Source organism: Ptychodera flava, chromosome 11, assembly GCF_041260155.1.
Source record: "Ptychodera flava strain L36383 chromosome 11, AS_Pfla_20210202, whole genome shotgun sequence".
Lineage (NCBI taxonomy): Eukaryota > Metazoa > Hemichordata > Enteropneusta > Ptychoderidae > Ptychodera > Ptychodera flava.
The window spans coordinates 20,558,167-20,578,128 of record NC_091938.1 but is presented as its reverse complement, the minus strand read 5'-3'; the positions used below and the strand labels follow the sequence as shown (position 1 = coordinate 20,578,128).

Here is a 19,962-nt window from a genome sequence, read left to right as displayed (position 1 = left end):
AGGAACGGCACAATTTTCAAAAGGTAATCGACGAGATATTGCCGAGGGGGTGCAACAAAATGCATGGACGAAAACGAACACGTTGATATGTAAGTTGAAAACAATTAGACATTTGAAAAAATATGAGAAATAAAGATTTTATTCTATAACAAAGAAAATGCATCTGACACTAAAACTCATCAAATTCATTTTGCATAATATCATATGTTAATAACAAGATAAAGGTCCGGACTGATAATTCAGCAACATACGTGAGGGAAGAGGACTGTGTCAATAATTATTTTAAAATAACATCAGGAATGTTTGGAATTCTGCTCATTATAATAATTTTTTGTGTCCTCACATTTCAAGACTTTTCAGGGAAATTCAGCGATTACACATTCGAAAGAGTCTTCAAATCTGTTTTCCTGGATGAATCGTTCTCTATGGCATTAAGTTTCCCGGAATGTTGACTCCGCATTCATAGGACCGCGCCGGGTACTTGCCAGTCCATGCCGTTCCAACTCCGCCTCCGATGAAACCAAACTCCGGGGACTCGCCCCATTCAGCGCGGTGATAACCTGGAAAAATGTCAAAATGCGGGTATATTACAAAGGGAGACAGACTTGTCAAGCAAGTCTTCATAAAGTTAACACATGGCGGCCATTTCAAATTTCAAATATTGGTAACTATTAAGAAATTTACTTCTCCAGTACCAATCTGACAAAATCTTTGCACGGTGAGACCTCCTGATTTTTTAATGTTGATTTGTTGAGAAGAATGGTTGAACGTTTCGCTGAGAGAAGTTTGAGCAAAAGTTTAACTCTTTCACTTTCGAGGCGCGTGGTACCTTAACATACATAGTCGTGTACATCCTTTGAGTTTCATTTAAGTGTAACTGAAATGTTAAACCAAGGTGTATATTTATTGAATATGAAGTAACAAAGCCATGCACGGACTATTGGAAAGTTGTCAAAACCTCCCCGGGAAAATCCCAACCTTTGACGTACCTGGTACCAGAGGAGCGTTGAAGATGTTACCGCTGTGGCTTTCAACGTTGAGTTCGTTCGGGGCACCGACAAACTCGCAATGATCCTTGCCGCTGCCGCTCTGGTCAGCCACGTTGCTGAGGAGAATAAAATTTTACAGCAATTTCAAAAGCTTGCTTGTGTAACACCTTTTCCAGATTTAATAGGGAAACGATACCATTGCAACATCCACTGCTTATATAGAGGCATAGTGATGCACACGGAGAATTGTCATAGTTCTAGCTGCGTGCACACCTTCGGAACAGCGCCATCACGCTCTCTACCCATTTTCCTATGAGTTGAATACGTTGTTTCCATGCCTGTTTTCTTCTGCGATCAGCAGTCACTCATCAATAATTAAAAAGTTAAACTCTGAAATAATTTTCCACTGTAATCATAATTGATTGATGGATAGACGGGATTAGCCTGTCTCTGGTAGCAAACAGTAATTAACCCTTTGAGCGCTTTATTTTTTTTCCCCGCCAAAATTTTAGTGCAGTATTTTACCAATTTTTATGAATTTTTCTGTACTTTGTTATAATTTTGGACAAAATGGACATCACATTTCATTGGCTACAGTTTTTTTTTCTCAAAATTTCGGCATCTGAGAAAAATTGAGTGCGGTTTATTTTACAAAGGGGACAAAAATAGACTTTGGCGCTAAAAGGGTTAATGTCCCTGAACGAGGACATCAACAATATGCTTTTCAATCTATGGGAAGGCTGTTGCTCCTTATTTAGAATAACATCTCCGTCATCTGTACTCACAGAAACTCTTCCTCGAGATCGTCTGCCAGAAGAATCTTATACTTTGTGCTGGTGCATAGAACCACACCTACGTATCTGCCCACGTCATATGATGTCCTCTTGACGTATTGGTCGCCATGGCAATCAGTCCAGCTGTCATCGTAGTGGAATGCAAATCGCGTCCAAAAACTCTGGCTCACTTCTCCCGCTGTCGACGAAAACAATGGAACACAGTTTTGCTTGTTGTCTGTCTGTCTCTTACCGTTTGATTGCCTGCTCTTTCATTTATAATCGGTTTGTGAACAACACGTCTTAGCCCTTCTCCGTCATGTGAACGACCATCAACTGGATGAGTGTGGATTTTTTGCGAATTTTTCATTGATTTTCTTCACTTAAAGCTTCGGCTTTGGTGATCCAATACAAATGTATTCTAAAAAGGCTTCTTCTAAGGCTTCTCATGATTGTGCAAGATTTTTCTCTGGGAATACTTCAAATAAATTTGCATTTTTTCTGAGGAATGTTTTGTCTAGACATGGTACATATCTCAAAAATTACCAGGATTTAAGACCATGTTGGGGTAATGAGAGTGACATCTTTACCTTCGGGTACTGATGGTGACTGGGCTAATAAACCGACCGACAGGGACCACTCATCGGCTTTGTAAGTCCCAGTAAATGACGTCACCGGTCCAAATCGTCCATCGATGTACAGCAGCAAGCCGGCCGTGTTGCCGCCTCCGTTATCGTTGCCGTAGCCGTACGGCGTTTCGGTGCTGTAGGGTAGACGCTCCACCGTGCGAATGGCGCCCCCTCGAGCCACTACATCGGTGTCCGAAATGTGGTAGGCTATCTGGAAGCATGGAAAGCATATAAATTGTTATGCAAGATATAAAAATGTTATCTTTTTTAAAGGAAAAATGCGGAAAACAATGCTGTCGATTGACATTGATGAAATCTGACAACAGTCTGAGAAAACACCATGGTGAAAATGGCAGAGGAGTGAAAAGACAGAGGAAGAATGCATGCAAGAGTATGCGTGCTCTGCAAACTCTAAGGTGATTTTTTTTAAAAAACTGATGTCACTTTTCTGACCCGAATCTTATCTCCGTGCATCTGTTAATGTTTCCCAAAGCCCTATGTCCGAGTCGTTTTGGGGATCACTGTCCATGTTCTTAAAGGGGTATAGTCGTCGGAACTGCGCTCAAAGGGCGTATGGGCGGGACCCATACGACCCATGGCAACAATGTATCCAAGGCACAATGGTGATTGATGACAGTTAAAACATGTTTGTCATAATCTATCATCATATAATTTAAATGTTGCAGCTATGATGATGAGGTGCATTTTGATATCTTGCACGAAATACATTGTTTGTAAACGAGAAACTTGCACAGGCGCAGTTCCGACGACTATATCCCTTTAAATCAAGTCAAATACGCGGGAGTAACTGTGCCCTTTAACATGTATTTGTTTGTTTGTTTTTTGTTTGTTGTTGTCCTTTTCTTTTTTGGAGGTCTTTTGTTTATTTGTGTTTTTATATGTAAAGAATGTGTTGGGTAGATTTTGTTCTTACTCTTAAACCATAAACTGAAAGGACGCGCCTGATGTTCCTGGAGGAAAAGCAATCTCGTTATCGAAAGCCTGTTCAATATATTGACCACAATGGAAACAATGAGCAGGCAATAGAATATATATAGGTATATTGCTATAAAATCTCTGTAATATGAAACACTTTTGTAGCAGAACGGGACCATCCACTTCACATTGTACTCACCAGGAGAACGCGATCTATTGTCACGTCATTGGGCATTTCCACAACCCAGTTGATGGGTTCATAAGTTGCAAGGACCAAAACGATCGGTCTGTCAGGCCGGGCCACTTTCTGGATGCGGACGGTGCTCCGTGTCGCCGTACGGTGTGCCCTTCCTTCGTAAACGCCGATGGCGTGCACCTCATAGTCGTCATTGTCGTTGTCAATACAGCTGTACAGTTCCCTGTCCTGGCCTTCCAGCTTGGCTGTGGCCGCTGGATTCGCGGCGTTCTTCTTAATCTCGCAGCCGCCAACCACAGCTGACGAGGAAGATGAGAATTTAGTGAGAATGTGGTATCGCGCAACGACAGGTTAAGTAGTAAAATTCAAGGGTGCGGCTTCGTTAGGTCAATTTGTTGGTGGGTATTCATCTTCTGCCCTTTCTAAGAACATGTACAGTGATTGACATGTATGACAAAGAACAAGGAAATATGTAGGGATTCCTATAAGCTGAAAAAGGCGTTTCCATACAGTGTTTCAAAAATTGGGGTTCAGCTACCGATTATAATATGACGCGGTGTGGGAGATTTTTGCACGTTTTCCTCGAATGCTCCCTGGACAGAATTCATAAAAGTGTGGTGGTCATTAATCGGTTGAACACGGTTAGTGATATAAAGTACAACACTCACAATAAACCCTCTTTAAATGACGGATAAACTGAGTGTATTTGGGCAATGTTGCAATTTACGGTAACTTTGTAAATCATGGAATTGTTACGCACGGCCTGTCAGGCCACAATTTGCAAATCTCAGTGATTCTTCACAGTATTTCCAATAGTTTTTACATGCACCTAGCATAATTTTGATGTCTTGGCAATGCGTTCAAAATATTTCAGTTTCAAAACATGGACTTTACATTGGCATGGCGCTCTGTTATTTCTGACCACTGGGTTTCTGTCCGGACTTAAAATTCAATTGTCAAGAGCAACATCGTACTAGTAACTCAAACATAGCGTACACTGTATTGGCAATTTATCAACGTGCTATGGAAGTACTCCAGGTAAACATAGTCAATAAAGGGGACAAGAGTATTTCAAAATTTATGTGTTCTATGCTTAAAACCTAATTTAAGGAACATCTTACGGTTAAGCCCTACATTGCGTTTGATACTGGCCTATACCTGTGAGGGTAAATACAGTATTGATTTTGGTGTAACTACGAAGGGATACATGCTCTTTTGATTTCAATTTGCAGAAACTACACTACAGAAGCGTGAAATCTTGAACTTCCCAAAAATACGTCCACGAAAACTCATGAGTCTACGTCCTATGGAAGTCTGTCTTTTCAACCAATAAGCCGATGCGATGACTATTGTTAAATTATTTGAGGAGCGACTTACGTAAGCATGTGTACGTGTCGTAGGTAGCTGAGAGGCACTGACAGAAGCCGTTGATGCAGATAGCTCTGGTGGTGAAACTACCGGGGCAGTAGCCGTCACAGCGTGTTCTTTCGTCGATAGGAACGACAGGCGGGAGAGAAGAAAGCGATGACGAATCGTCCACTAGAGAGAACAGAATTTAGAATTTAAATCGTCAACCTTGAGATATTTTTTTCCATTATTTTTTTATTTTATTTTTTTTTTTTTTTTTTTTTTTTTTTTTTGCTTAATCGAGAGAAGGAGCCGTCGATATTACTCAGGTATTAATTGCATTGACTAACAAGCAATTCACTCTGTCTACGTATTATAAAAATGTTGTTTTTATCTCAAACTTGAAGTTATAGATAAATAAAGAACTATTTTGCCACCAGACTTCGGTGAAGTCCCACCAAATTCAATAAGTGGATGGATAAATAGACAAGGAAATATCGATGGGAGTGAAATGCTTAAAGAGTTATTTCTATATCACACGGAAAATATGGGGGTTTTTATAATAGGCTACCGCAACGTAAACCGAGAGCACGACAAACAGCGCCACCAATACGATCTGTTGGACTAAAATGCAATGATTGTCTGCCAAACAGTGCAGTGGTTGACCATGTTATCACGTTTTCACGAGAGAATAATTACCATCGTCGATCGCGGCACAAGTTTCCAACCTTTCTTCAAGAGTAGAAATTTCGCTCGTCATGCTAGCTATCGTTGCTTCCAGACCGGATATCGTGGCGTCTTTCTCTTCTAACTGACTCTCATAGTTTTCTGAAAAACCATGGGAAAGAGCTAAATGAAATCAATGCATCAATCTCTCTCTCTCTCTCTCTCTCTCTCTCTCGCTCTCTCTCTCTCTCTCTCTCTCTCTCTCTCTCTCTCTCTCTCTCTCTCTCTCTCAATTGAAGTAGCTCTAGATAATCATTATAATGTTCAAGCTTTTCATTTGATACGGGTCTTAGGTTTCCAATGTACTAATTCCAATAAATTTATTTCTTGCTTGCGATTTTACAACAAACCACACGTCTCGGTTTCATAATTCCAATAATATCATAAATTGTGTAATTGCTGCAATTGATTTTCTAATCTTTTCTTACAATTTGTGGAAGCCCTTCACAAGAAAACATGAATGTAGCGGTGAATATTGGTATTGCAAGACGCAGACACAGAAATTTTGGGGGTATACCTTCTGTGGTGATACAACTTTCCTCTCCATCGGGAATATTGTTCTCCGTCCAGTCGTGGAATCTATGCACTGTGGTGTAGACGCCCGGTAGATTCGGGTTTGCACAACCCACACCCCAGCTGACCAGACCTAACAAATACCAGCGTTCGCCACTCTACGAACATTTCAAACACAAAGATGTCGTTTAGATATGCCATTTTAGACATGTAAACTTGTGAGCCACGTATTAGTCACCCGGTCCGAAGCTATTGTTTTCACATTTTCACGTTAGTTGCACTTCTATGTAAAGAAAAGCTTCACCAACATTTTTCAACACTGAAGCTCAGTTGATATTTGGTGTTGAATGATGGTGATGTGTGGCTCTGAAAAGACCTCAATATACTCTAGGCTTAGGTATTCCAGTTGACTAAAACAGCTACATGCGACGGAATAAACAATGAATTATTCCTGTGCAGACGGTATTGTAGAGACAGATTACCGAAATATACAAGCATCTTTCCATTTTTACCCATGCCAGGCCCTTGTTTTTGAAATCCGACTTTCAGTATTTAGTTGAAAATGGTGGCACGAGTCTTTGCTTGCTGACTATTTGAAGTTATAGAACATTACATGAAATAATTATTGCTTAATACCTTCTTCATGAATGGTCCCCCACTATCACCGGTGCATGCGTCTCTCCCCTCTTGACCAAGTGGTGGACCGGCGCAAAACATGTTGTTGGTGACGACATTTGAGTGCCTGTCTCCGCAGATGTTGTGATCGACAACTTGCAGGCGAACCTGTCCACAAAAACGTTCAAAACAAGGCTTTATGCGTTTTAAAGCGGTGGGATGGGCAGATGTACGTGTATGCAAGCGTAACACTGCATGTATATGCGAACGCTGCGGACAGTACATGGTTTTACTCGCTGGTTGAGAAAGTGCTCGATGCGATCATTCCACGGAGCGATTTGTACTTCAGGGTTGACTGGAGTGACAAAGTCACTGAGTAGTGACGCTGAGTTTCGCGCCCTTTGCGGTCGTCAGCGCGAAACTCAGAGTCACAACTCGGTTAGTTTGTCACTTCAGTCAATCCTGATGTGTGTGTGTGTATATATATATATATATATATATATATATATATATATATATATATATATATATATATATATATATATATATACACACATATATATATATATATATATATATATATATATATATATATATATATATATATATATATATATATATATATATGTAGGTTGCCTCTTGTAATAGGTAGATAGACAGGTACGTAACTTGTATACCTGACAAGATGGTCGGTTAGATTCGAAGACGAGTGATAGTTTGTAGAAAGGTTGGGAGCTAGTTAGTGTTTACAATTACGAAAGTTTTCTCACCTCTCGAAGGAAGTTGGGCGACACGTCATCTTCTTGTGTTTCACCCCAGCCTGTCACAACTCCAGCTTTGCCTGCCCTCAACATGTTTTCTGCCGAGTTGGAACTTGGGATGCATACTGAAAACACATGGAAGGTTCAATAATGAAAGGTGTGGTGCGGCAAACCTTAACCTGAAGGGCAAGTCTTTAAACCTTTCGTCTACACTGGCTCCTTTTTTAAAACTTGGGATACATACTAAAAAGACTTAGATGAGTTCATAGCGAATCGTAAGGTATGGCGATATGAAGCCAGGAATTTCAAAAGAATAAATAATGCAAAGTCGGCATAAACGTTCGACAATCTTCAAGTTCCTTTCGAGAGGACAATACATTGTACCTTTGTCTGAGCAAACTTTTGTGGAAAAGTGAAATTTTCTCGCGAATCTCTGTGTAATCCTATGGGGAAGTCAAATTCGTCGATTTTCTCGTGCGCGTGATTCGACAGGCTGGAGCAATCGATTTTGTCCATAGGTGGCGCACTCCAAAACTGACGGGAAAAAACCGTGTGCGAGTGATTTCAGTGAATACGGTCTTACCAAGACGGATACATCAAACTTACTTGGAATGATGTAATCTGAAAAGGCCACACGCTGGGCCAGTCTCAAGAGGGCGATGTCCGCATCGAAGGTTTCTACCTGGTAATCCGGGTGTAAAATAATCTCGGCGACATCATATACTCGTTGGTGATCCTCTTCCTCATCGGCGTTGTACTTTCCAAGGTAGACTTTCAAATTCTGTTCGGTAGCCTGAGAGAGGTGAATGCAGTGCGCAGCTGTCATGACGAAACGTCGGTTCAACAGCACGCCCCCACAGAAGTATTTGTTGCGTTCGGTGCTGTAGAGCATCGCCATCCAGGGCCATTCGCCGAGTTTTGAGAGCCGTCCGCCGACGATCTTGCCACGCGCACGAGCGATTCCACAGTCGCCTGTTGAGAGTAAACATACGTTTTGTGTATGAAATTATTATCATTCAATGTCGATGCTCTCTTACGAAACGCTCTCTGACTGCAAGAGGTGTCCTTCCTGTTGACAGAGCCGAGAATCGATTTTACAACATGTGACAGTTTCTGCCGTTATCCCTTAGAAAGTTTACTGCAAGCTGCAAACGTATTTGCAGCTTGTTGTAAACCTTCCAAGTCGAATTGAATGGCACAGAATATACAATAGGTATCGTTACTACCATTTAAGGGATGGCCAAATGGCAGGAGATTGGTTACAATTTACATCTCGTCGACAAATTTGCAGAATTTGAAAAACCATCTCAGAAAGTTTTTGGTGCGGTTCGGTCATACGTTGCCACATCTGGTGCACCCTGGGTATTATCACCAAAAGAACTGAGTGACAAACAAATACTCTTGCAATGAAAGGGGCATGAAGATAACACGTGATCGTTCATTACCATTTCTGTCACTATCGGCGGAACGTCAGCTTCGGCCACGTCCACCCAGGCCTTCGCTTCGATGACATGGAAGCCGTCACTCAGCCTACAGGTGTACACACCGCTATCGGCCATGTCAGCATCCACAAGCAATAGACTGTTCCTCTGTAACAGAAACAGTCTCTGCTGAGAGTAGGCCAGCGTGGTGGAGATGAATTGGCCGTCTTTGGTCCAAGTGGCGTACGCGTGCATGTTGGCCGAACAGTCAAGGACGAAGTGTGAGCCGGTCAACGTCGAAACATTCTGAGGCCTGTCCATAAATTGAATTCCTGAGAAGGAAAACACAGTAAGTGTATTGAAAAGTAGAGTTGATAATATTGTACTCCGAGTTGACCAGAATCGACATATACACACGCGTGACTTGTAATATGGTAAATTGACAATGAGAAGACTAGTAGGTGAACAATTCTGCAAAAGCCTGAAAATGGGTCAAAATATTAAATATGATGATGCAAATGTTGCTATGATTTCCCAAAGGAACCTTCAAACCAAATTTGAGAGTTATTGGAGAAAGCGATTTCATAGAATATATGTTTGACTTGAAATTCAGAATCTTGATATTTACATAAACAAATATGTGCTCATTCGAAAAATTTTAATGTGTTGTATCTCTAGGAATGCACGCATGTACTAAATATCAAGGTTTGTACCTGAGGTGGTGGGTGCTGAGTGTTTTTATCATTTTCATATTTTAGCTCATTTGCATATTCATGGCCCAGTACATTCGAACCCCTACACGTTGATGCATCTTCATACCAAATAGGATTCTTCACATACTGAGGTGAGCGACATCTACATGTTGAGATTTTGAAAAACTGTTGCAAAGGGGTCATTTTACATTATAAAAGGAATTTTGAATATAAATTACTATTTTGGAGGGGAAGTGACAGTTTTCCGCGACGACTGAGCTCCCGCAGCGATTTGACGATTTTTACCTCTCGCCCACTACTTTTTCATTATCTTGTATTGCACTGGCAACCGAACGTAGGGCCTCAAGCCGTCGTAGAAGCACAGACAAATATAGAAACTGTTTCTATATTTGTCTTTGTCTGTGGTAGAAGCTAACCTGCCTCACAATTATGCCACTGAACACAGTCCCTTCACTGTGCACTGAACCACAGTCGATTCTATGATGTATAATCCCAGTAATGTTATCGCATTGGGTTGCATTTGTCGGGACGCAAAAATACCTCATTCTAAGTTGAGACAATGTTGCAAGTTTTTCAGGTTGATTGACAGGTTGAGGTGACTTTCGCGCCTCTTTTCACGCAATAAAGTTAGTTCGTTGTTACACATCAAAGGAGAGACAGTGTCGTTCTCACTCTCTGCACCGTAACTTTCTCATCACGCAATATAGAACCTGCTTCTAAATGTGCCCAGCCACATTTTTGGTGCCGAGACCAGGATTGTGTGACTAAAGCTCAGTTACCCGCATACGGTGCAAGAATCACAGACAATTTCGAAAAATGCCCGAAACAGGAGGAGCCAGCGGCACGGGCGGTGAACAAACCGCCACTCATCAAATTCAACGGTTGAAGTTGTCTAGAAGAGCTCATCGCGGTCAGATGACGAAACTCATCAACAAAGCATCAGAAATCACAGGACAAGGCCACGATGAAATTACCGAAGAAGGGGCAAACACTCTAATTTCGACGATCGAAAATATCTCCAAGAAACAGGCCCACCTCAACAAACTTGATGCCGACATTATGGCTGCAATGGATGTCGCCGAACTTGAAAACTTGGGTAACAGACGACTACGACGCCAGAATCACAGACAGGTTAGTGTCATTTCGCCGCTTCTCTGAAAAACTTGGTAAACGACTAGAGCCGATCGCCGTTGCAACGCCAACTCTACCTTCAACTCAGAAAAATGTGAATTTACCCAAGCTGACTCTCGAGAAATTTGAAGGCGACATCCTGAAATGGCAAAGTTTCTATGATGGTTTCAAGGCGGCAGTTCATGACGACGCTAACCTCAGTAACATACAACGTTTCCAATATCTAAAGGCGCATCTAACAGGAGAAGCTGCCAAATCAATCGATGGCCTTTCATTGTCGAACTCAAACTACACACAAGCCATGGAACTTTTGACAAATCGATACGGACAGCCTCACAAAGTTATCAGTGCTTACATGAGGGCATTGTGGGATCTAGAACGACCAACCATGAATGTGCAGAGTCTCAGGTCGTTCTATGATAAACTTGAGTCCTACATCCGGGGACTGAAAGCACTGGGGAAAGCAGAAGACAGCTATGGAGAACTGCTGGTACCCCTAATTCTGGACAAAATTCCAACCAGCACCCGTCAACAAATAACAAGAGTGTATGGTAGCAACGAGTGGAACCTCAGCGAACTCCGCGAAGCACTTCGAAAGGAAAATAGAAGTCCTGCAGTCAGGCAACAACTCAGAAAACAGTTTCGAGCAATTTGACGGATTTTCATCGGAACCTAAAGAAAGCACAGCAACCTTTTTGGTACAGGGTGGGAAACCAAAGCCGAGACCGCGCAACTGTGTTTTTTGTAAAACAGTGTCTCACGCACCGACAGAGTGCCAGATTGTAGCTGATCCTGCCAAAAGATTACAAGTGGTAAAGCGTGACAATCTTTGCTTCAATTGTCTCGGTAGACACAAGGTATCAGCTTGTAAGTCAAAATATCGCTGCAAGAAGTGCGATAGGAGACATCACACCGCGCTCTGTGATCCGTCGACGAAGACAAGTAAAGCCGAAAACCCTAAAAAGAACTCTGAGATAGAAACAGTACACACCAAACTCGCAATAGAAGGAAAGAAAAACACACCCTGGACCTGTTTTACTGAAAACAGCGGTCGTAACAGCTATCAACGGAAAAACAAAGATGAAAGCTAACGTTCTCATCGACGAAGGCTCAAAGATCATTCATCACTACGACTTGTGCCGAACAGTTGAAACTGAAAGCTGAGCATAAGGAGCTCATCAACCTAGCACCGTTCGGTGCAAAATCAAATGGCATACGCTCGATGGAAAACGCCAAAGTGACACTTGAAACTAACACTGGCTCAAACATAACCATTCAAGTTTTGATGGTACCGAAATATCAACACCGCTGAAATCTCACATCAATAAATCAGTGCTCGATCTCCCCCACCTACAAGGTTTAACATTAGTGAACCACGCTGACACTGAAGTTGTTGAGATCGACATATTGATTGGTTCTGATTACTATTGGTCAATAATTGGTGATGATATCATCAGGGGACCCGGACCCACTGCCGTTTCATCCAAGTTTGGATACCTGTTGTCCGGGCCAACGCACCCACGTGCACACGATCCTTCTGCTCATGTCACTCAAACAACTATCCTACACGTCATGACTGACAGTCGAATGGAGGACAAATTGACGTCACGTTATTGGACTTACAAACAATCGGCGTCAGAGACGTCAGCTCAGGCACATCTACAACCGATGAATTTGAGAAATATCGTGACTCTCATCTGAGTAAAGAAAAAGGAAAGTACAACCGCAAGTTTACCTTGGCTCGATAATCACCCACCGCTACCTACCAACTACGGTATCTGCAACGTCAGAACGCGCTCAATGATTCGAAGACTGAGCCCAGAGCTACGAGCAAAATACAACAATATCATCAACGACCAGGTGTCACGTGGATTTATCAGTGAAGTCGTCAATGATGACACATCGCGCGGACACTATCTCCCTCATCGTGCCGTGAAAAAAGACTCTGAGACCACACCAATAAGAATCGTGTATGACTGTAGTTGTAAACAGTCCACCGATCAGCCAAGCCTGAATGAATGTTTAGAAACAGGGCCGTCTTTACTCAACGACTTAGCGAAATACTCCTGCGCTTCCGCGTACACAACATCGGCATATCTAGTGATATCGAAAAAGCCTTCTTGCATGTGAATTTAGATGAAAAGGATCGACAATATACTAAATTCCTCTGGCTGTCTGATCCTACAGATCCAGAAAGCCCTTTCAAGACATATCAGTTCAACGTAGTACTCTTCGGCGCCGTGTGTTCGCCATTTATCTTACAGTCAGTCGTCAAAACGCACATGGAAGCAAACCCGTCACCAGTCGCAAGCGATATCGGGAGAAATATCTACGTCGATAACGTTGTGAGTGGAACGAACGACTCCGATTCCGCCATACAGTACTACAAATCGGCAAACTCGCTGATGCAGTCATCTGGTTTTCAAACTTCGCGCCTGGGCTTCCAACGACTCGAAATTAAACGCAATCGCCCGACAAGACGGAGTACTTGAAACGAAAAAAGATGTAAATACCCTCGGTACTAAATGGCTTACAGCTTCCGACGAATTGACTTACGCGTCGAAACTGGAGGAAAGCGATATCCTCCCTACCAAGCGAGAGATTGTTCGCTGTACATCAACAATCTTTGATCCTTTGGGATACCTTTCGCCCGTACACATCAAGGCAAAGATCTTTACTCAAGAACTTTGGAAGGAGAAACTTGATTGGGATGTTCCAATTTCAGATAAGCTAGAGCAGAAATGGCGTAAAATTCGCGCTGACTTAGAAGGTACACAAGATGTAAAACTTCCACGCCAATTCATATCGGACATTGATCCAGATCGCTGTGAACTACACCGTGTTTTCTGACGCAAGTCCGCAGGCTTACGGAGCAGCAGTATACATAAGATGTGGTCAGAAAACGTCACTCGCGATGGCCAAGTCACGTGTCAAACCATTGAAAGATATTACACTACCGCGAATGGAATTAATGGGAGCCTTGATCGCAACAAGACTAGCGAACCACGTAGTCGACGCTCTACGCGATACCATTTGCTTCACCGAGCAAGTACTTTGGGTTGACAGCCAAATTGTCATCCACTGGATCACGGGCAATAAAAAACTCCCGGTGTTCGTTCAGAACCGAATAAATGAAATCAACAAGTCTACCTACAAAGTGAAGTATTGCCCATCTAAAGACAACCCCGCTGACCTACTGACGCGGGGAATATCAGCTACAGAACTCAAAAACTCACGCCTATGGTGGAACGGACCCACCTGGCTAGGGCAGGGTGACTGGCCAATATGTGAGTTGTTCGACAGCCCGGACCCCCTACAACCAGAAACGCGCAGTGAATCGCCGGACGTCACTCAAGTAAACGCAACAGACCAACCCACAAACGGTAGCATCGCCAAATCATAGACGTAAATCGCTACAGTTCGTTTGCAAAGTTGCTAAGAGTAACCGCCTTAGTACTCAGATTCGTTTCCATGGTGAAGGGCAAAGGTCAAACTCACAACTCTACTTCTCCTTCAGCCAAAGAAATCAGAGAAGCCGAAAAGAGGTGGATCAAGGCAATCCAATCTGAGGAGTACAGCCGCGAAATAGAAGCCTTCAACAAGAAATCAGCAACCAAAGCACCTCTTGTGAGACAACTTCGTTTATTTAGTCGACGAAAGTGGTATTCTTCGTCTGGGCGGGAGATTACACAATGCGCCCATCGACTATGAAACGAAATTTCCAGCGCTGATACCCAGAAAGCACAAATTCACGCAGCTACTCATTCGACATGCCCACGAAAAAGTTCTACACAGCGGTATGCCGTCTACAGTTACTCACATCAGACAACGATATTGGATACCGCGAATACGAGAAACTGTCAAATCGGTACTCAGAAACTGCGTGATATGCAAGAAAGTGATCGGAAAGGCCTACACTATGCCTGTATCTCCGCCTCTACAGTCATTTAGAGTGAATGAAACGCCTCCTTTCACGGTCACTGGCGTAGACTTTACGGGAACACTCCTCGTTAAAAACACTGAAAACAGAGAGGCAAGCAAAGCATATATTTGCTTGTTCACATGCGCTGTCACGCGCGCTATCCATTTAGAAGTGGTATCAGACTTATCGACCGTTACCTTCCTAAACGCGTTTCGCAGATTCGCTGCCAGACGGTCGCTGCCATCCAAAATGGTTTCAGATAACGCGACAACATATCTCGCTGCTGCGGAAGAAATAACGAAGTTACTCAACTCCCGGGAAATACGAGAATATATGAACAATCACCGCGTAGAATGGATCTTCATCCCGAAAAGAGCCCCATGGTTCGGCGGATTTTGGGAAAGACTTGGCCTAACTAAAACCGCACTGCAGAAAGTGCTCGGACACGCACGCGTGACCTTGGATGAACTGACAACTCTCGTGGCGGAAGTCGAAGCTACTCTGAACGACCGCCCCATCACATACGTCGATGAGTGTGATCCGTTAACGCCTTCATTACTGTTGCACGGGCGTTTGATAAACACACTACCCCGTGAACTTGTCGACGACGATGAATTAACGGACCCTACGTACATAACCAGCAAACAGACGACACTTGAGAAACGTGTCAAATATCTTGCCAAGTTACACGAGCACTTCTGGCAAAGATGGTCAGCGGAGTATTTACCCGCACTTCGCGAGCGTCACAGCCCCAAGGGTAAGACGGGTAATGTGATCAAAAAAGGAGACGTGGTCTAGTACAGAACGATGACAAACGTCGCATCAACTGGAATCTTGCTGTGGTACAGGAATTACGATACGGAAAAGACGGACTTGTTCGGTCAGCTAGCGTGAAACCAAATCCGGACATACAAATCGTCCAATTAGTAAATTGTACCCCCTTGAAATCACTTGTAACGACCCAAACTCTACCTGTGGTGTCACCGCTAGTGATTCCGACCCTGGAAACCAGATCACGACTGAGTCCGCATCTAATGACAGACGTTCAATTAGAAACGCTGCCGTAACAGCACAAAACAAGATTAGACGTTGGGCTGAATTACTACGAAAGTGAATTATTTCCTTCCTAACAGTAGTCTATAAGTGGAAAATTTGAAACAGTTCATGAACCATGACATGTGTTGACATTATTTTAACGTTGTTCTTTGATGATTCAATAACCTTTGTGTGTTATCGTTTAGAATGTTATTATTCAAATGTTGCATTACTCGCCACTTGAGCGATCTGTTTAATTCATATTACAGCATTCAGAGAACATTCTGCATGTCGGAAATGAACACTCCGTGGACTGATGTCACGTAAGAACGCTAACAGTCATTTGTATAAATGAACATTTTGTCGTTATCTAGTTACATGTCACATCATAGTGACCAGACTTTGCTTAGAAAAATCGATGACAACTTTCTGTCATTGACACTATGTTTATTCATATTTCAACTTTCATTTGTTCAGTTGTTGAGACAACTACAGAGAGTACGTACTTAGGCAGGTTTACTCTTTATTGGCGCCCCCGGAGAAATGTCGGGACGCAAAAATACCTCATTCTAAGTTGAGACAATGTTGCAAGTTTTTCAGGTTGATTGACAGGTTGAGGTGACTTTCGCGCCTCTTTTCACGCAATAAAGTTAGTTCGTTGTTACACATCAAAGGAGAGACAGTGTCGTTCTCACTCTCTGCACCGTAACTTTCTCATCACGCAATATAGAACCTGCTTCTAAATGTGCCCAGCCACATTGGGTTGCATTACACATTAGGTTAGCCTAATTATCATATATCGTCAAAGGCTATGGAGCTAAAAAAGCTCCATCCAGGGGAACAACATGCGCACGGAGTATGCTTTTCAAAAGTTGCCCGCCTTTCAAAAGTTGCCCGCCGAGCAGACGAACAATTCTTCTTTATCTGATGATAAACAACCTGCTCACCAAGAAACCGATCGCGGACACGTGACAGTTACTCAGCTTTGTTGACGTCCCGTGGATTAGCTGTACACGTCATCCCCCTGATATTTTAACCTCTGACATACAAGCGCAGTGACGTCAATTTACATGCACAATGAGCAAAAGGTGCTGTGCCAAAAAAAAAATGTGGAGGGGAAGAAGCTTGAAGGCGTGACGTATCAACTACCGTGTCCACGTCACTGTACGTCCGACCCGAGTGCATTTGTTTACGTCATTTGATTAAGTGTGATAATTATTGTATTTGCCTTCCATTTAACCCCGAGATTTCTAATAATTATCGGCAGGCGGCAAATAAGCTACAGGGAGATGACTGTGGGAAAAAATTATCGTTTGGCAAACATGACTTAAAAACTATTCATTTGTCGTTTTTTTTGATTTATTTCCCCTAAATGTCTAGGGCAAGCGTTTGTGTATAGTTCAATGACCTTTTGGCGTGTTTATCACCAACGTTGAACCCTTGTTTGTCAAGAGGTGGAGACCGGAGATTGGAGGGGCCGGGTCATCAGCACAGTGGTTGCATTTTTCTATGGAGGCATTTCATAGAATGGTTGCTGATTAATCTAAATTATTCGACCTCAAATTGACCCATGGGTCTTGTGTTGTGTAAACAGTTTCCAGCATCCTAGGTCCATAGGAAGGGGCGCAAATAAACAAGAAAATAAAGTCGAACCATTTCAGACGGAAATTAGTTTTTTAAGATGCACAGCTTGCCAACTCAGCCTGTACATGTCTGGAACGCATTATTGTTAAAAAGTGAATTCTGCTCCGGACTAGAATTTAAAAGTGACAATGACAGTGCATTTTGCATGTATAGACGCTGTGTTGACAAACTCAATGACTAGTGTTTCAACATGTTTTGGGGAGTAGAACAAGAAACTGTAGTTGACATTTTTAATAATCTCGAAGACAATCATCAAAAGTTTCAACTGCTATCCTTTGGCCGATTTGATGTGATGTTCCAGCAATGGCGTTCACATAGACCCTGCAACTCCAGGATGTACGGCGTACTTTCCCGGGTCATGTGTCACTTGTCTAGTTCAGGACCCGACTTTGATTTCAAAGCACATCGGGCAATTTCATGAATTTCGGTCCGTAGGTCATGAAACCAAACATACTACATGCTACTACCAATGCCAGGCCAAGGCTTAGATGACAATCATGAGATGTGGGCGCACTCCTGAGGATCAAGTTATGGTATTGGAGTCAAGGGCTTCATCTTGCAGGAAACCTCCACGAGGAAATAGATCAACGTTACAAAAAAAAATATGTAAAGAGTCCTTTAAAAGACGAAATGGATAGTGTTATGGAACCAATGTACATGTGAAAATGCTTTCTTTCAGTGGCACCGTTTTGATATGAAAATCGCCCTCCATTCTAACGATTTCGGGCCCATCCTCACGTCATGAATAAAAAATCTGTTATCCTTGGTCATTCGCCCTAAGCGACGATTAAGTCAACCCCCTACGACCGAAGATTCCCAGAGTGGCTTGTATCTGTTTTTTGGGGAAAAAAAACTTTCTGAGTAAACTAAACTTTATCACTCAGTGAAATTCTATACAAAATGTTGGCATCGAACGAATCTTTTAGGTGAAGTCTATCTACGTAAGTAATACCAACTAAAAACTGTCCAAAATTGTTTAAAATCTACCTTTTTATTACATCTATTTCCTTGAGTACAACTTGTGATAAGTCATCATCAAGATTCTTTTGCTGGCGAAATTAATTTTCCTGTATGTCTGAGCCTATCACGTTGGATATTAAATCACACATACTACATATAATGGATAAAACAAACTGTTCTTTTACAGGAACGTAACATATTCAATCTATCAGAGCAAGGAGTGAGGGTTCCGGCTCCAGCCTGTCAACGATACTACATCATGCATTACATCATGTGTGCGTGAATTAAACCAAGATGTTCTTGTACATGATAATATTTCAGAATTGGCGCAGATAATTTGTGGACTTCAGCGGGTCAAAACAATATTGTTATCAACATTTGTTGCAAATTCTCAAATTATGGATCGTATCTGAGATCGCAACAGTCACGGCACGCGTTTGTGGGAGGGACCATTCACTGGAGCGTTGTGGTCACGTTCACAGTTAACACATACTTTCTTGGTCCAGCGATTCTATCCTCGGTTCATTTACGTGTAGCGTCTGCTCGGGCCATCACGCGATGATCACTGAGACACAGCCCCAATGATACTATCGTGTGTCATCCATCCGCTGCGCCGGGCGTCTCGAGTCTGGATACGTGAGACGTGGTAGACATCCAAACCAAAGAGTGAGTGGTATTCGAGTCCTCTCCGGCAGTTTTTTTTTTCTTTCATGAACCGGATTTTTAGTCAGGAGTCAGTGTTGAGCCGTGTTCAACACCGAATGTTCAACCATCGAGATACAAGAGAGCTCCTTCTATCGCCATAGTTAATGTGTAGGAATAAACAAAACAATCTGGAGATCATTGCCCGGATTAACGAAGACACAGCAAATGCGTCTCGAAAGAAGTTAAGGCGGTATGGACTTTGAACCCCCTGAACAAGTATGAACAGACCACAATAAGAATTTCAAAAAGACACACTTACTTCCAAACTGGGCCAAGGTGGACTGACAGATATAAACTATGACAAGCAAGACGATGACAAATTTCGTCCGAAGCATGTTGACGGGCTGTATGTCTTCTGTGGTGACGCGGAAGCCGATGCGCAAACAACTTCCCTATCTTCGTATTTTGGGGCACTTCTGGATAGGCCAAGCACAATAAACTTCCTGTTGGACGGACCTTGTTTCCGTTGCGTGAACCATAGACCCTCGAGGGTCTCTGCGTGAACAATGCGCAACGGATAATATTCCTGGAAACGTGGGGATAGCCCAGCAATGGAACTTCCCGCTTGTCCATTGACCTGGAGTAAACAAGGGCATCGGCTTACGTCTTATTGGAGGTAAACGGAAGAGTTTTCGTTAGTTTTGAACAGTAGTCAATCTTTTGTTAGATTATTTCCTTTTCATATAGTCGGAGTACCTTCAAGAACTTACTGAGTCCACATACTTGCTGTAATCTCATGCACACCAAACAGAAATTTCAGAGTCGGCGGAACTCAACATTACGGAACCAATGTAAAGACAAGGGTTGCGTGATGATACCATTCGAGTGACATCGGTCTTCAAAAGTAATTCTTGAAATCATTTAAAAGAAAAGAAAAAAATAAAACATGAAAATTCGAATCTTCTTATTCTTCCCAAAATATCACCGTTTATGAAACAGTGTGAAA

The 19,962-nt window shown here is 42.6% G+C and overlaps 4 protein-coding genes across 4 annotated transcripts; 3 read left to right on the top strand and 1 right to left on the bottom strand.

Annotated features, from left to right (window-relative positions):
• Positions 1–121: 121 nt before the first annotated feature.
• Positions 122–19,513, bottom strand: LOC139143773 (uncharacterized). Its single transcript, XM_070714322.1, has 13 exons — positions 19,276–19,513; positions 8,931–9,238; positions 8,092–8,457; positions 7,495–7,610; positions 6,746–6,892; positions 6,114–6,267; positions 5,570–5,698; positions 4,901–5,062; positions 3,527–3,822; positions 2,353–2,602; positions 1,775–1,961; positions 990–1,105; positions 122–560 (listed from the first exon to the last, which is right to left on the bottom strand). Exons 3-13 carry the CDS (start codon positions 8,381–8,383, stop codon positions 424–426), a joined length of 1,986 nt encoding a protein of 661 aa, XP_070570423.1. The 5' UTR covers positions 8,384–8,457; positions 8,931–9,238; positions 19,276–19,513; the 3' UTR covers positions 122–423.
• Positions 10,692–11,405, top strand: LOC139144404 (uncharacterized). The gene has a single exon (XM_070715106.1). The coding sequence runs from the start codon at positions 10,692–10,694 to the stop codon at positions 11,403–11,405; it is 714 nt and encodes a 237-aa protein (XP_070571207.1).
• On the top strand, positions 13,665–14,153 carry LOC139144403 (uncharacterized). Its single transcript, XM_070715105.1, has one exon. It carries the CDS (start codon positions 13,665–13,667, stop codon positions 14,151–14,153), a length of 489 nt encoding a protein of 162 aa, XP_070571206.1.
• On the top strand, positions 14,550–15,470 carry LOC139144402 (uncharacterized). Its single transcript, XM_070715104.1, has one exon. The coding sequence runs from the start codon at positions 14,550–14,552 to the stop codon at positions 15,468–15,470; it is 921 nt and encodes a 306-aa protein (XP_070571205.1).
• Positions 19,514–19,962: the final 449 nt, after the last annotated feature.